Source organism: Vombatus ursinus, unplaced genomic scaffold (assembly GCF_900497805.2).
Source record: "Vombatus ursinus unplaced genomic scaffold, bare-nosed wombat genome assembly UNPS02014832.1, whole genome shotgun sequence".
NCBI lineage: Eukaryota > Metazoa > Chordata > Mammalia > Diprotodontia > Vombatidae > Vombatus > Vombatus ursinus.
In genome coordinates, this window is record NW_020954610.1 from 52,371,992 (window position 1) to 52,390,791 (window position 18,800).

Sequence of the window (18,800 nt, forward strand, 5' to 3'; positions counted from 1 at the left end):
TAATTTAAGATTCTCTTGTGGTTATTATCATGTGTTTTTGGAGGACTGTACAGTCAGAGAGAGACATATTTTGTTCTGCCATTTTGGGGGGGTTGGGGTAGGGTTCAGTAATTTTCCTTTGTCTTAGCCTACAGCATTCATTATACTTTCTTTCATTTTAGAGGAAACTAGTGCTTATTTTCTACATGAAATATTTTCTTCATACATGAAATAAGTTTCAAAAGAATTTTGTTCCACTTTCACCTCTCCCCAGTTGTCAAATAAATAACTCAAGAAAACAACTGTGACGGGTCCAGCTACAGCACAGATAACATGGACCTCACTTCCCATGTTGGTTATAACAAACTTCCTTTCCACTTAAAAGCATCTCAGTCTTGATAGACAGATCCACATGGAGGGGAGCTAAGTAAACATGCAGCTTTTATCCTGTAACTCTGAATTCTAAGCAGAATTTGATGCATACTCTTCAGTCAGAAGACCAGCATCTGTTCTAAGCATTTCTTAATTATCACAAATGGGATGAAACATGTGTCCTTCATTTTGACAGCAAACTTTTCTTCCCCAGGGATGAAGTATGCAAGCATCTTTTAAACTATGTTTGCCAATTTTTTTCAGCCTGTGACACACTTGTGAATGTACTCAGACCTTATTGAGAATGTCTGGTGTTGATTAGGCTTCCATCTTTAACACCACCTCCAGTGCTTTTCAACTGGTTGCCTTGTAGGCATAATTCTTGGCAATTCATCTCAACCTCCTTATGCTCTGGGCCTTCCATGCCATCCTCACATCCCTGTGGAAGGGGAGGGATGACCTAGAACCTTGTGCCCTGTCCAGCCACTGTCTTTATTGGATCCCAGTCACAGCAGTGCTGTAGGGGCCAGTATTCTTTTTATGTATCTGCAGACACTTTCTGGCTTAGGGTGGACAACAACTTGATTCAGGGCTTAAGAAAATGATCTAATAGATTAAATTTTTTAAAAAAAAAGTTTAAATCTAGAACAGTTCAAAAACAGTTAAACACTCTGTTTTTGCTTTTAAAAAATGAAAATGACATTGAAATTAATTTAATTGTCTTTTAAATTACTGTGTGTTTGAATCAATCAAAAATATTTAAAAGATTAATTTAATTTGTTTATAGCTGCCTGGTTTTTCAGTGAATGAATCTTTTTAATTGTTTTTTTTTTAACTTCAATGATTTTAAATCCCCGAATTCAACTTTTCTCTCACTTATGCAAGTACAACCTTCCAAACTACATATGTCTGCTTCCATATTAGTCTGCTCCTTTCTGCATATGGACCATATTTTTTTTTTAAATTGGGAGGGTTTATTTCATTAGCACATGGGAGTACCTTTTGGCCTGGTTCTAAAGAGAGTGCTATTCAGATTCTGATCCGTGTTACAAATAGATGAGGGTGGTCAAAAGGGATAATTGAGGAATGGTTTTAGGAAAAGCTACATTTGAGCTGTCTGGAAGACAATCACATGGAGAGACATTGACAGGTTTGTGAGAAACATGGGGATTGGGAACAGAGACAGCTGTTAAATTAATACAAACACAGGAATTTAGGTTGATCATGGGAAGATGATGGAAAAAATATTAGCTAAATATTAAGAGATATTTCCTCAGTGAGAACCATCAATACATTCCTTTTTAACTTAGTCAGATCCAGAGGATGAAATAAAGGAGAGGTTCTTAACTTGAGATCTCAGGTGGTCCATGTATAAGTTTCAGGGAATCTGTAAGTTTATTTCTTTTTCTTTCTAAATGTTTTGATAACTGTATTTCAATAAGATAGGCTTCCTTACAATTTCATGTGTAGGGTTCTGTAGACTTCACCAGACTATCAAAGCGGGTCCCCAATGCAAAAAATAAAAATAGATAGTATACCTGGATATCAGGACAACATTTGATAAAGCATATCATGATATCCATGTAGAGTAGGTGTAATAGCATAATGGATAGAATGCTGGACCAAAAGGCCAGAGTTCAATTCCCATCTTAGTCATTTGCTAGTTGCATGACCCCAAGGAAGTCATTTAAATTCTTCTGAGCCTGAATCTTCTCATCAGCAAACTGTAAATATTAAGCCAAAGTAGTTACTACAGAGCTTATTGTATAGATCATGCGATGATGCAAACAAAGTACTTTGCAGATCTTAAAATACTACCAAAGTATGAGTTAAGGGGGAGAAATTTGGATGGTATGATTACAATTAGATGGGTTCCTAACTGCTGAGAAAACTGGACCCTAAGAATGTTGATTAAGGAATCAATATTATCCTGGAAGAAGGTTTCTAGTATCACAGGATTAAAATTTTGGAGAGACCTCAGGGAACTATTGAATCCATGCTGAGCTTAAAAATAATCTTCACTAAAAAATACCTTATCAGTCATCATCCAATCTTTGAAGATTTCTTTTGAAAAGAAAACCAATTCCTTCCAAGGTAGTCCATTCCGATTTTGGGTAGTTCAGTTGCTAAGAGAGAGGCAACTTGCATAGAGGTTAGAAAGTTAGCCTCAGTGAGACTTGTATTCAAATCTTGACTCTTACACATACTTGCTATGTGACCCAGGGTAAGTCACTTAACCTCACAATGTTCTAGGCATCTCTATAAGACTTTAGATGCCAATCTACATTAGTAAAGATTTCCTCATCCAGGTATTTCCTACATCAACGAATTTATAGGTATATAGTCCTTGTCCTAATTGGTAGAAAGTTTTTTTTTTTCTTTCCTTGTATTTAGCTTAAATCTTTCTATATCTTACACATAGCTAGTTTTGCCTCCTTGGGCAAAAAAATAAAATCTAATTCCTCTCCTCTGTGTTAATCATTCAAATACTTGAAGAGAGCTATTGTGTCCACCCTGTCTTCTCCTCTCCAGTCTAAACATCCCTAGTTCCTTCATCATTCTGGTTTCTCTCCTCTTCCGTTTATCGATGACCTTCTTAAAATATGATACCCGGATATATGTGGTTTGATGTACTAGAAGTCTATGTCTTTCTCAATGCAAACTAAAACCATATTAACCTTTTTGGGTGGGCTGTTATACTGTCAATACTTTGGACTCTCAGCTTGTAGAATCCCCTAGATCTTTTTCACTTCACATGTTGTCTAGCCATACTTCCCCAATCTTATACTTTTAAAGCTGATTTTTCAAAGACAAGCATAAGACTTTATATTTATCTCTATTATATATAATTTTTATATATAATATAATCATTTGTCTCATATATACATATATGTATGTGTATATATACATATATGTGTGTATATATATGTTGTTTAGTAATTTTCTATCATGTCCAACCCTTCATGACCCCATTTGGGGTTTTCTAGGCAAAGATATTGGAGTGGCTTGTCATTTCCTTCTCCAGTTCATTTTTACAGATAAGGAAACTGAGACAAACAGGGTTAAGCGACTTGCTCAGGGTCACACAACTAGTAAGTGTCTGAGGCTAGATTTGAACTCAAGAAGATCAGTCTTTGTGATTTCAAGTCCAGCACTCTATCCACTGTACTATCCAGCTGTGTATATGTATATGTATGTGCATGTGTATGTGTATATGCACATACGTATATATATGTATATGCATATATGCATGTGTACATATATTATATATAGTAGATATAGATATCATATGTGTATTATATAACATACACATATATGTTCATAGTGTATATACATATATGTGTGCAGATATCTACATATATACACACATATACACATATATGTATGTATATAAGATTTTATTCTGTCAAATCTTTTGAGATCCTCAAACTGACATGCATTCAAGTAGCTGTCATTCCCAACTTTGTATTATCTGTAAATGTGATAATCACATGAGTTATTATGCCTTCATCTTGGTGATTTTATATGTATATATATAATATATATATATATATATATATATACACATACACACACACACACACACACACACACACACACATATATATATATGTATATAAATAGCATGGGGTGAAGAATAGATCTCTTGGGCATTCTACCGATACCTTCCTCCAATTTGATAGTAAGTCATTAATGATTACTTTTTGGATTCTTTCTATCAATCATTTTTGAATCTACCTAACTGATTTTAGTAAGCTTGCACTTCTATCTTATCCACAAGGATATCATGAATGATTTTTTCAGATGCATGACTGATTTAGTAAACCACACTGAATTCCCTTTACCTAAAAATTTAGTAACTGTCATAAAAGGAAATTAAGTTTGTATGGCAGTCCCTGCTCTTGATGAAGCTGTGCTTGCTCTCAGTGATCCCCACTTCCATTGATAGATGTGTATATACTATTTTTAAAAATAATATATTTTGGAAATTTCTAAGTAATAAAAATCAAATTCACTAGCTGATTGTGGCTCAATTTACCCTTTTTCTGTCCTTTGGCAACTCCTTCATTTTTTATGATCTTTCAGAAATCACTGTCCAAGTGTACTGGCTCCTTTAGTACCCTGTCATACAGTTCTGAGCCTGGTTACAGGGATTCATTGAGGGCAATTATGTATTTGCTTATCTCATCACATAGCTTTTGACCCAAGTTGCTATTAATTATTTTTTATTCTGCTCCTTTCAGTCTAAAGTTCATTCTCTTTGGTAGAAAAAAGAATAGCAACATAAGAGATGAGCATTTCTACCTTGACTTCATTATTGATTATTTTCTTCCTATCTCTTCTGAGCAGCCCCACTCATATTCCTGTTTTGATTCCCCTCCTTTTCCTAATATAGATTTTTAAAATCACCAAATCCTTTTTGTTGTTCTTAACACTCATAAATAGCTGAAGCTTATTCTAAACTTTTGTTGTTCCAGGACTGGTAACTTATTTTGGATTAGTCTCCATTAAGGGCCCTTACTTTCATCTAGAGAATGTATTTTGAAAATCTAAGTTGGAAAATCTTCAAGTAAGATGGTTGAGTATAAGAGGTCATATCTAAACCAAAGTCCTCTTCATCACATCGAAATAGTAAGGAATGTGCCAAATAAACTGAAAAAATGACTTAAAACAATTATAGAAAAGGAAAGAAATCTCCCAAAAGAACTCCAACTAGGAATACTATTTAAGCTTAAGCGACCAAAGAATGAATAAACAACCCAACTGAAGACCCAATAGAATGCAGTGCAAAAACAAAACAAAAAAACCCCAGAAAACAAAAAAAAGAAGAGAGTGAAAATTACTGAATGAAAAAATAATAATTAAACATTTTTTATGTGAAAAACACTGTGTTAAATGCTGGAGAAACAAGTATTAGGGCAGATAGTAAGGCACAGTAGTCCATATAACAGGGGATACAATTTGGCTGGAGGTTAGAAGGAAAGGTTGATGCAAAAACGTGTAGTAATTAGCATACTTTTGATTAATAAAACTATATTCACTTCTACTGTTAATTTCCAGTGGCAACAGCGTTGGTGAGAACTTTCTTTCTTGGGTCTTCAGAACCTGTGTGGCTTCTAATGAGACAGGTGAAGGAGCCCCTGTTGAAGATATGTCTTCATTGTATTTTCTACTAATAGCACAGTAATTGAAACATGACTTCTGAAAATGATAATGAAACAAAATAGGAACATTTGGATGTTTAGATCAGTGAGATAATTAAAGGAAGAAATTAATATATTAAAATTCTTTAAGAGTGAAAAAAAAAGACAAGCAAGAGAAGAAAGAATTTAGATCAAATGGTGGATCATAAAATCATAAATCTAGAATTGGAAGGCTCTCAAAAACCATCTACTCCCTTTTTTTACAGTTGAAGAATCTGAGGCTCTGGGAGATTAAGGGACTTCTCTAAGGCCATGTCCAGAATCAAATAATATGCTTCGATCTGCATTTAGACTCCATAATTCTTTCTCTGGATGTGGATAGCATTTTCAATCAAGAGTCTTTTGGAAATGTCTTAGATCATTGCACCACTGAAAAGGGCCAAGTCTAACCAAGTCAGTCATCACACAATATTGTTGTTACTGTGTATAATGATCTCCTGGTTCTACTCATTCCACTCAGCATCAGTTCATGCAAGTTTTTCCAGGTTTTTCTGAAATTCACTTGCTCACCATTTCTTATGGAACAATGATATTCCATTATATCCATATACCACAACTTGTTCAGCCAGTCCCCAATTGATGGGCATCCTCTCAATTTCCAATTCTTTGCCACCACAAAAAGAGCAGCTATAAATATTTTCGTACATGTGGGTCCTTTTCCCTTTTTTATGATCTCTTTGGGATATATAACTAGTAGTGTTATTACTGGGACAAAGAGTATGCACAATTTTATAGCCCTTTGGGCATGGTTCTAAATTACTATCCAGAATGGTTAGATCAGTTCACAACTGAACCAACAATGCATTAGTGTCCTAATCTTCCCATATCTTCTCCAACATGTATCACTTCTTTTTCTGTCAATCTGATAGGTGTGAGGTGGTACCTCAGAGTTGTCTTGATTTGCATTTCTCTAATCAATAGTGATTTAGAGCATTTTTTTAAAATTTAACTATAGGTAGCTTTAACTTCTTCATCTGAAAACTGCCTATTCATATCCTTTGACCATTTATCAATTGGGGAATGAATTGTATTCTTATAAATTTGACTCAGCTCACTACATGTTTGATAAATGAGGCCTTTATCAGAAACACAGGCTGTATAAACTGTTTTCCAACTTTCTGCTTTCCTTCTAATCTTGGTTGCATTGGTTTTGTTTGTGCAAAAACTTTTAAATTTAACATAATCAAAATTATCCATTTTGCATTTTATGATGTTCTCTATCTCTTATTTGGTCCTAAATTCTTCCCTTCTCTTTAGATCTGTCAGATAAACTATTCCTTGCTCTCCAAATTTGCTTATCACCCTTTAAGTCTAAAGCATACACTCATTTTGACCTAAATCATATGCCTATTTTGACAGCAGCTGGAATTTTTTTAAAAAAAGGTTATGAGTGGAGAAAAAATTTACATCATATAATTCTGAAAGTCTAACATGCAACATATATATGAAACTGACATAAATTAACACTAAAAATTATTCTGTAATAATCATTAAAGAATGTGAATGTTTTTAAAAGAAATTCAATCTATTGATAACTATATGAAAAAGTACTCCAAAAATTAATGAGAGAAATGTAAATTAAAATAACTTAAATATCACCTCACATCCTTCAAATCATCCAAAGTGATAAAAAATGGAAGTAGTCATTTTAGAAAAAGCGTGTAGTGGATTATTTCCTTAGAGTCATTATGGGAGGACAGGCACACTAATGCTCTGTTGATAGAGCTGTGAATTTCATCAATCATTCTGAAAAATAATTTGAAATTATGTGAGAAGCATTATTAAACTATGATCCCAATAGTGATCTCAGTATTGAGATCCCAAGGAGGTCAGCGACAGTATGATCCCTTTATGTATAAAAATACGTGGCATAGTGCATAAAGGGCTAAACTTGAAATAAGATAGAACTGAGTTCAAATAGACTTCACATGCTATATGACCGGGGCAAGTCATTTAATCTCTCTGGTTCTTCATCTATAAATCAGATACCCTAAAAGGACTTTTGTAAGGATCAAATGAGATCATATATACAACCACTTCACAAACCCTGAGGGTTTTATACATATTATATATTAGCATTATTATTACATTTGATAATAGGAAAATTCTGGAAATAAAATACATTTACAATACATTTAAAATACCTATACCATAATTTTTGAGACATTCATAATTGGTGAATGTCCCCAAAATTATGGTATATGAATAAAATGGAATCTTTCCTGGAAATAACAGTGAAAATGAAGAGTTCTGAGAAACAAGGAAAGGCTTATATGAAGTAATGCAGAGCAAAGAATGGAATCTGTGTCATAGCAACTTGACTGGGGGAAGGGGATGAAATATAGCTCAAACTGTTTAGGTTCTGCATCATAATATTGTGGCCCACAAAACTTGTACCAATGTATATACATTTGTGCATACACACATATGCGTGTGCGTACATATGTGTGTGTATAATATATATATATATATATATACATACACAAATCTATATATATCACAATTACATTAAAATATCATATAAACTCATGTGTTCAGCCATTACATGATTTTTGGACATCTGCCATGTGTATAGGTTTTTACTACCACAAAAAGTGCTGCTGAGAATTTTTGGTTATGTAAAGTGACATATATTTGGCATATTTACTTATGCTTGTACTTTTCTTCCCTATTAGAAAGTAAGCTCCTTCCAAATAGGGAATATATTGTGTTTTTGTTCTCATAACCTCAGTATCAAGCAAAGTGCCTGGCACATTATAGGTTCTTAATAAATGCTTGCTGATTGATTGATAGAAGGATCTTCCTGTCTTTAACTTCCTTCAGCAATAGACCAAATAGTGGGATTGCTAGGTAAAAGGAAACGAAAAGTTCATTGACTTTTCTCACATACTTCCTTATTTTTCTCTGGAATGGTCACATCATTTAACATAGCCTCAAAAATTTCATTAGTGTGCCTGTCTCTCTTGACAATGTTGACTATGTATTTTATCATCTTTGCCAATTTGTTGGGTGTGAAAGAAATCTCAGTTGCTTAAATTAATTTTTCACATATATTATTATTAAGTATTTGAGGTGTACTTATTCCTATGGTTTTTGACAGTTTTCATTTCTTCTCTTGAAAATTATTCCTATCCCTTGACCACTTTTCTAATGTGGAATGCTTTTTTGAGTCTTACTTGGGTCTTTGTGTATATGTCAATTCCATGTGTATCTTGGATATAAACTTTTATCAGAAATATTTCTTATCAAATATTTCTTTCTACTTTGGCGTATTCTTTGCTTAAGCCCCAAGCAACTTTCAAAGTAGTGAAATTCATAAGATTTTCCCCAGGAGCACACAATAGAAGAACCCAAACATAGACACATAAGTTGTCTGTGGTTTGTCCTTCATTCTTGAAGAAGACCATGAGAGCAGGGAGATGATGACATGACTTGCAATTGAATTTGCTTTGAGTGAGGGAGGGCTGTGCAAAGTAACCAGCCTCACTTTTTCCTCCAGAGCCATCCAGGTCCAGTGGTTAGATATCAATCAGAATCATGATGACTGGAGATGACCCAGGATGCAGTGGGAGACCTTTGTCTTTTTAAGCTGAGGTCTTTCAAGTTCTCAATTTGAGTGAGGCAATGCCCATTCAGTGAATAGGCTTCTTTAAGAAGTGAGTCAAGGATGGACCCTTTAACCAAAAAAAAAAAAATCAAACTTGGAGGGGAAGACCCTCAAGGTTGCTGGCCCAAAGAGAAACAGTTACTATTTACATTCACTCTGAGCCAGAAGGGCCCAAAATATAACCATTAAGCGGTGCATGGGCAGGACAGGGACCTCTTGTTGTCCAATCAATGAGATCCAGAGTGAATTGAGTTTAAGGTTTGGTCTTTAAGAAATAAATCTAGCCAGTAAACTCCAAATTATCTAGGTAGGTTTCTGCCATTAAAATTTGCCTTCCTTTGGGCAAAATGGCCTCAGATAAGGGAAGAGGAGAGGAGAGGAGAGAAGAAGAGAGGAGAGAAGAAGAGAGAAGGGTTACCCAACTAGAATTGGACATTTGGGTCCTGGGCAGCTCAGACTACTTACAGATTGTGGTTTGTCCTTCATTCTCAAAGAGGACTATGGCATTACGGAAATGATGACATGACTTGCAATTGGCTTCAATTTGAGTGAAGGAGGGCTGTGCAAAGTCACCAGCCTCACTTTCTCCTCCCAAACATATAGGAAAAAGTTACTTAGATAACTAGACTCTGAAAAGCTCCTCTGATCTGCCACAACAGAGACTCACTGACTTATCTAGTTCTTCCTCTTATCAACACATTCAGCTCTGAAATTAAAGCGTAAGGGCAATTTAAGGAATTTCATCCCCAAATCCTGCACTACTGCTTTTAGGAGTATTCTAGGAATATTTTAGATACTGGTAACCTTATTAGTTCTATTGGCATTGGAAGCTGTCTTCTTTATCTTCATCAAGTGTCTTGCTTCTTTGCATGAGGTAACTGAGTCTAGTTGCTGCATATGGACTTTAACTTACTATTAACTGCAAATATTCAAATTGCTACTTGAATTGATAATGGAGCTGAGGGCTTAGAGGAGAGGATAAATAATAAGGATACATACTCTCGGTCAGGGGTTCTTAAACCAGGGTCCATTGGCTTTCTAAAGGTCCATAGTTAGACTTCAGGGGCTCTGTGAATTTGGATGAGGAAAATACATCTTTATTTCCACTAACCTCTAATTGAAATTTAGTATTTTAAAATTTATTTTAATTTTAAATTAATTATTCTGAGAAAAGGTCCATAGGTTGCTCCAAACTACCAAATGGGTCCATGACCCAAAATGCATTAAGAAGACTTACTCTTGCTCTAAAGGGGAAGGGAGAATAGGGGAGGGGAGGAGGGAGAGAGAGAGAGAGAGAGAGAGAGAGAGAGAGAGAGAGAGAGAGAGAGAGAGAGAGAGAGAGGGAGAGAGAGAGAAAGAGAGAGAGACTGAGAGACAGAGAAAGACAGAGAGAGACAGAGACACAGAGAGGGACAGAGACACAGAGAGACACAGAAACAGACACACAGAGGGACAGAGACACAGAGAGACACAGAAACAGACACACAGAGACAGACTAAATGACAGAGACATACACAAATTGCTTAATGTGGGGAATGGAGGGAATAGAAAGAGTAAGCAATGGCACGATTGCAGTATTAGACTTCTGGTGCCATTGGAATATGAGGTCCAGTAAATTTCCAAGCTATAATCTGCCTTCAATATGGCAAAGCAGCTGCTTCATCCTATTTTCCTTAATATCCAGGTTGAAATTGATGTGGACTCTCCCTATCACCTTACTCTGAGACTATATCCCTTCGCTAATTTTCACTGAACTTTCTTTACAATTGTACAGACTGCCCATGCCATATGTTTGGTGTCTAGAAGTGAGCATAAAAATTGTGATATTACATCCTTAGTGCCAGGTATCTCTATTTATAACCATTGTACTATTTATACCTGAATTCACTGCCCTGCTTCAAACTCAGGGAGTATTTGGATATACTCCTTTTTCTTCAAGTTCAGAGGTGGCCCTGGGACCCATCCATGCACACATCCCTCTGCCATTCTTAGAACATAACTAAAAATGCTACAAAGTCATCTCAACTCTGCCTGCCACTTCTCCTTCTCCTCTGAAAGCTGAAATATTTGTCAGTATTTTGACTGATAGTTCACTTACTCCATGCTTGTGACATTCTCTTGAAAAGCACACCGAGTTAGTGGATATGTATGTTTTTGGCATCTGAACTCTCAATAAGGAAGCTATATCAAAACCAAAACTGTAGTTCTGGAGCCTGCTTTGCCCTGATACTCAACATCAGCAAAGGTAGATACATGAGGAAAGTTGCATTGTCTCATCAAAGAAGAAAATATATATGTTATTAATGATATATATATACATATAACTTTGCAAGTCATAGAGTGTTATATGTTAGATATCATTAGCTATCATTGACTAACATTATTATTATTATTATTATTATTCCCTATGAGACCTCTTATTCTAGTACCTCCCCTGGAAATTACTTTGTATTTATTTTGCATAAACTTATATATGTACTAATTACCTTTTCAGATTGATTGTAAGTTCCTTGAGGGCAGGGACTGTTTCATTTTTATCTTTGTACCCCTGGAAGGTAATAGAGTATCTGGCACATCCTAAGTACTTTATCCATGACAATTGATCGACTATTAGCTATTCAGAGTCAAAATTGTATTCAGGTGTGTTGTTTGAAGGAATGAAGGGAAGAAGAATCAAGTTATTTCCTTTCAAAAGCACTTTTCTTCTGAAGGTACCAATGGACATTGAACATATTCTTTAGAGTGAGGCAGATCAGTGCTTGTACTTAATTCCTCCTTCACCAAGCCACTTCCTAGGAGGACCTGAGGTCTTCTTTCCTTTTTTTCCTCCCCCTCTCCCCCCTTGCTCCCTCTCTTTTTTCCTTCCTTCCTTCTTTCTTTCTTTCTTTCTTTCTTTCTTTCTTTCTTTCTTTCTTTCTTTCTTTCTTTCTTTCTTTCTTTCTTTCTTTCTTTCTTTCTTTCTTTCTTTCTTCCCTGAGATCCCACAAGTTTGCTTGAAAGCAATGATTTATGCTGGAATACTCTAGTATACTGAAAGAGAGAAGACAGCTTCAAAGTGTACATTTTAAGTAAACAGTCATTGTTTATTCATCTAGTAAACTTTTGTTGATTGTTGGAGAGGCTGAGAGAAGAGAGGCACACTAATCAATTTTTGGTAGAATTACAAATTGGCTCAAACATTCAAGAAAACAATTTGGAATTATGGGAGAAAATGTGCTAAACTCTGTATAACTTCAACTGTGGAGTCCTAGTATTTGGCATATTCCTTCAGAATTTAAGAGACTGAAAGAAAAGTCCCACATTTATTAAAATACAACAACAACAACAACAACAACAAAACTTGGAAGCAAAGGGGTACCTATGGATTGAGGGATGATTGAATATATTGTAATTTATGAATATGATAGAATACTATTATACTGGAAAAATGACAAATAAGAGGAATTCTGAGAAACTTGCAGGGACTGATGCAAAGTTAAGTGAGCACAACTCAGAGAAAAAAAACACACAGTGACTAAATAATGAATGGACAGCTAGGTGGCACAGTGGATAGAGTGCCAGGCCAAGAGTTAGGAAGACCTGGGTTCAAATCTGGCCTCAGACACTTACTAACTGTGTGATCCTGGGCAAATCATGCCACCCTGTTTGTCTCGGTTTCTTCAACCGTAAAATGAGCTGGTGAAGGAAATGACAAACCTCTCTAGCATCTTTGCGAAGAAAACCCAAAATGTGGTCATGAAGAGTTGGACGTGACTGAAAACAACTAAACAACAAAAATAATAATGTAAATGAAAACTAAAAGGTAGCCAAAATCAGATTTATTGTAATTGCTGATTTTGGTTCTAGAGAAAAGCTGATGAAACATATTTCCCTCCTCTTAGTAGAGAGAAGGGGACTCTGGGTGCTATATGTTGCCTGTGCTATTAGATTTGGTTGCTATGGTGTTGATGCACTGTTTTTCTTTGTTTTAAGAGAGGGTTAAATTGGGTGGTAGGGAGGTAGCATTTTGGAAAATAACTATTATATAAAAACAAAAAAAAACTCCATAAGTGAAACATAAAAATGTGAGTGTCCAATGTGTTTTAGATACTGTGGGGAATACCAGGAAGAAGACCTGGTCCCTGCATCATAGAGCTGACATTCTAGTAGTGGTAGACAAACCATATATATGAGTAATTGCCAATCAAGGCAGTGTGTAAGAGTGCATTAGGAACAGTACAGCATGTTAAGGGTTTAGAGGAAATGGGGTTCACTTTCCATTGAAGGAGAGTCAGGGAAAGTTTCATGGAGCAGGTGATATTGTGAGTCAAGACCTTGGGGAAGTCACTTCCTTCTCTGGGCCTCAACCTTATCATCTGTAAATTGAAGGGATTTGACTATTCGACTAAGGCCCCTCCTATCTCTAAATCTTTATTCACACGATGCTTTTTGGTAAAAATGGGACAATCAGAGCTGGGGGTGGTGGTAGGGACAAATACCTGAGCAAAGATATGGAAGCGGAAGAATGCAAGAAATGATTGGGGAAAGGTAAGTTTTAGTACAATGTCCTCATCTCTTATACCTGCTTTAAGAAGCTTTCATAGAAGAGACCTAATTGCTAATTACCATTAGTAATGGTAAGAGTAGTTTTTGGATGAACATATCAATTTGTGCATAAGGAGCATGAAGGGAAAGAGTGGGAAATACAAACTAGAAAAATAGGATGGGATCAAGTTGTGAAGGAATCAAGAAATAACAAATACTGAAAAAAAAGTAGCTCAATGTACTCACAGAGTGGTTGGGGAACTGGAAAGAGTAATGATGTGGCTTGTAATGTTCATATGTCAAACCAAGATATAACCAGGCTTGTATTTCAGTTCTCGTTTTTAGTGCAGAACTCGTTGTACTTGATTCTGCTGCATGAATGAATTTCCTTATAATGATGATGATTCAAGTAGTATTTATATAGCTGTTAGAGTTTGCAAATCACTTCACAAATAAGATCTCATTTTGTCTTCCCAACTACCTTGTGAGGTAGGTGCTATTATTATCCCCATTTTATAGATGGAGAAACTGAGGCAGGAAGAGATTAAGTAACTTGCCCAGGATCACACAGCTAGGACTAGACTGAGGCCTAAGGCCATATTTGAAGTTGGTTTTCCTGATTCCAAGTCCACCAGTAAGTCTAACACTCTATCCACTGAGTCATCTCACTGCCATGGTGTGCATATATGCCATGGTGTGCGTATATATCTTTGATTCCTTTTGTGTAATATTGGGTTGACGGTCCCTGCTAGTGAAAGGTGTGTGTGTGTGGAGGGGGATAGGGAGTTGAATTGATCAGAGACAGTTGTATTAACATATCTGTTTGATTCAGAATAATTTGAACCAAAGAAACTTTTTAACCCAGGTCATTCTGGCTGCTAATCTTTCCCAATGTATGTTATGGGTGCTTGTCTTTTTGCAAACCTATAATAGCCAAGGTTTAAAAAAAAGTTCCAAGAACTTGCCCTCTACAAAAGGAGAAACTCAACTTCTGAAAATAGTTTCTTAGTTTGTTATCCTGATAAATAATTATTGACTGACAAAGATATCATCTCAGATGGAGCCAGTTAGTTCCCCCCAAATCTATGCTTTCCATGTTCAGAATGCCTGAGTTCAGAATGCCCAGGGTCAAGAGCTGATTCCTGGGATGATGAGGTTACCCAGGGAGAGGTAGGAAGGTTATGTCAGTGCAAACAAGGCTACCTTTGGTCCCTTGCTTTTTCAGCTTTGGCATTTTCTTTCAGGTTGGTGTTGCAAATAAAACCTTGACCTCAAATGTCAAGTAATTGTGTGTGGGAGCTGGAGTAGGAAAGAGAGAGTGCAGTGCTGGGGGAGATAGTTTGCTTTTTAAGTGAGTGATGCCAATAACCTGTCAAATAAAATTAAGGCTCAAAACATAAAGCTTCATATGTTACTTTGCTGGGCTTGGAGGCCATCATTCAGATGGAATACAATTGATTTTATTTTGACAGAACTCAATGAGCATTAAACCGTGAGAGTCACTATAGTGTTCAGGATTTAACAAACGTTCCCTGTAATTTGCAATTTAACTAAAACCATGTCCTGGGTTAGATTGACAGGTCTTGATTTCTTGCCCATCCTACCCTCATCTGTGGTCTTGTCTCTGCTGTTATTGCCTTCATTTCTTTATTTTTTCTCTTTTTTTTTTCTCTTTCTCTTTTCTGGTTCTCTTCTTTGCCTTCTCCCCTTTGCTTTCACTCCTCCTTTCTCTATTAATTTCTTCTCATGGTAGTGGCTAGTATTCTGGACTTGGACTGAGGAAGACCTGAGTCCAAGTCTTGTCTCTGCAGATCACAGGATCATGGAACTAGAAATGAGAGGAATCTTAGAACTCATCTAGTCTGACCTCTCTATTTTACATATGAGGAAATAAAACCAAGAACTCAAGTGAATAATCCAAGATCACACAAGTAGTAGGAGGAAAGCAGAGCCAGGATTTAAACTCAGAACCTGTGATTTCTAGTCTTATGTTCTTTCTTCTGCACCGTCCTGGGTTCAAATTTTGCTTCTGACAGTAACATGTGACACTGGCTAAGTCTTTTAACATCATTGAACTTCAGTTTCCTCACATCTGTGGTGATTATAATACTTACATTGCCTATACCAAGGCCATTGTGAAGATCAAATTAGATACTAAAATGATTTGCCAACTTAAATTTGCTATAAAATTTCAGTTATTATTAAAAAATGTGATGGAATTTTTTAAAGTTATTTTTTCACAGGGTATTATTCATCGCTGTCCCTAGTGATGGAGAACTAGCTGCTATAGAAACCAACAGTGAATGAGGATGTGTGTATCTTGGTCTTTGTGATACAGGTGGGGAAATGGGAGAATCAGACCCTGAGCTTGACACATTCCGTGTGGCCGAGGTATAAATCGTTTGCCGACTGTGAGCCAGATGACAACCATCTAAGCATCGTCACTCTGGAAGAAGCTCCATTTGTCATTGTGGAAGACATAGACCCGTTGACTGAGTCCTGTGTGCGAAATACTGTGCCGTGTCGGAAATTTGTTAAAATCAAGTAAGAGGAAAAAATCCCTATTGGGAAATACTTCAATATAATTTATTTACTATACCAAATATGGACAAATGCTATTCAGTAATGCCTATTTTGTGGATTTCAGTATAGTACAAAGAATGATAACCCTAGGAAATGTGGATTCTAGTCCTATTTCTTTTAATTAGTTCTTTACCTTCTGAACAGGATATTTCACAAAATAATGGGATCATAAACTTAGAGTTTTCCATGTGTCCTTAGAGATCATCTAGTCCAACTCCTTTGTTTTACAGATAAGGACATGTAGGGTCAGAGAACTAAAGTGACTTGTATAGGATCCCATAGCTAAGAAGTAACTGAGCTGAGATTTGAATTCATACTAGCTCTATCCTGATTCATGAAAAAATTTTCCCCTAATCCATTTGGGTTTCTGATCTCCTCTAAACAAAGTTACAAAATAAAATATAGTAAAGTACTGTTAGCGAGGTTATAATAAACAAGAAACTGCTCTTTGATTTCATTTGATCCCAAATCCAGTGTTCTTCCCATTATGTTACATGGAATTTCCCTAGTCCTCAGTTTCCCCATTTGTAAAATGACCTCTGAAGCCCCCTCTAGCTATGATCCTGATTCTATGAAGTCTTTCCCAAATCAAATATTTTATGGTTTTAATTTCCAGGTCTTTCCAACAGTAGATTATTCAGGGAATAGAACTTGACATCAGTTGAGTCTAAGAGAGAGTTCATAGTTGAAACCGTCCTGGTTAAGAATCAAGGAAGGCCCATGGTGGGAAAATTCCCCTGCAAAGAGGACCTAGGAGTATTGCATGGTGAACCAGAATTGGTAGCTAGAAACAGCAAGTGCTAAATTGTGGGGATGAACGAAGGAGTGACGTCCCAATGGCAAGAGAGGTTAAGTGCCCAATAATACTGTAGAGAGAGTGCTTCAGTTTGATGTTTTCTGGTCCTTTTAAAATGGTACCTTTTTTTCATACCCAGCCTTTCATACCTTAGCTCTTGCCACCATTGTCCATGTTATTTTCCATCAAAATATCCAGCTCTAAGCAAGGTGAGATAGTTTACTTTCTAATCAACCAATCAGCCAATTAAAAAGCATTGATTTATTAAGTGCTTACTATGAGTGATGCATATGCTAGATGCTAGGGATACAAAAAAAATCTGGACCCTTTCTTTCCATAAGGAGGGACAATATGTAGACCTATACACACTTATACACACTACATACCCAATAAAGTAAGGTAATTTGGTGTAGGAGGCACTCATAGCTAGAGGGACTCAAAAAGGCTCCACATGAATTTAGCATGTGAATTGAAACATAGAAATACCTTAAGGAGGATCATGGCATAGTGGTTTTAGGACTGGAATTGGAATTAGGAAAACTTGGGATGGAATGCCACTTCTACTTGTACTAGACGAGTGACCCTTGTCAAATCACTTATTCTCTCTGAGCCCCAGTTGCCCCATCTATAAAATTGAGATAATAACAACACTTACCTCACAGAGTTACTGTGAAGATCAAATGCAATGATGTCTATAAATTATTTTGCATATATTAAAGTGCTATAAAATATGAGCTCTATTCATTTTACATATGAAGATAATGATGTTTTGCAAGTTGAAGTGACTTGTCCAAGGTCACATAGGTTATAAGTAGCAGAGATGAGATTTGAAACATTTTAAGTTTTTAAACCTTAAATAGTCACTAAGATTTGGGGGACACCCTGTCTATTGCTGTTTCTACTACACCCTGCTCTCTCCTTCATTTCCCTGATCCTTTGTGGTGGGATTTAGTTCTCAGTTTTGCTCCTAATTTCTCTTCTTACCAACACTGGAAGACAATGGATTTTCCCCTGGAAGAATAAGCATGCCCCTTATTTTCAAAGAATCATCTAAGATAAAAAAAATCAAGTTGTGCAATGTAAGTCATTTTGGCACTGAACAGGCTGCCTCCAAAGCAAATTTACCTGCAGGAAATGTAATCAATTTAATCCTTGTTTACATTGGGGGACGAAGAGATTCCAATTGTTCTTAACACTCCTAGACAAGGCAACACTTTTGATTATCACTTGGATACCTTATAAGTAGCAAGTATCCAAATGGAAATAGCATAGCAGGCAACAATCTCCTCATCTAATGGCCAGACTGGAATTTAAACTTATTTAGCTGTTTATATTTTTGGGTAGGAAAATAATTTTTTTTCCAAAGGAAGCTCTTACCTGGTGCTCCCTCCCTCCCTTTCTTGGTACATATGTGAATAATGATCTAGTGATCTATTTAGATTTAAGAGAGTGGCAATTTGACTCTATTAATCTGAATTCTGAAATGTTTTCTCACCATATAAGACCAGACCACATTCCCTATAATTTTTTGTTACTAAAGAGCTACATTCTACCTCTCTCTCTCTCTGTCTCTCTCTCTGTCTTCCTCCCTCCCTTTCTTTCCTTCCTTCCATCCTTTTTTCTTCTTCCTTTTCTCTTTCTCTCTCTCTTTCTTTCTTTCTCTCTCTTTCTTTCTTTCTTTCTCTCTCTCTTTCTTTCTTTCTTTCTTTCTTTCTTTCTTTCTTTCTTTCTTTCT

At 36.1% G+C, this 18,800-nt stretch overlaps 1 protein-coding gene across 1 annotated transcript in view; it reads left to right on the top strand.

Moving 5' to 3' along the window:
- The window catches only part of GRIN2A (glutamate ionotropic receptor NMDA type subunit 2A), a 466,205-nt gene that overhangs the window by 354,850 nt on the left and 92,555 nt on the right, over positions 1–18,800 (top strand). Inside the window, exon 4 of the mRNA XM_027839475.1 lies at positions 16,025–16,230. Coding sequence (XP_027695276.1) covers positions 16,025–16,230 — 206 coding nt within the window. The remainder of the gene's footprint in view (positions 1–16,024; positions 16,231–18,800) is intronic.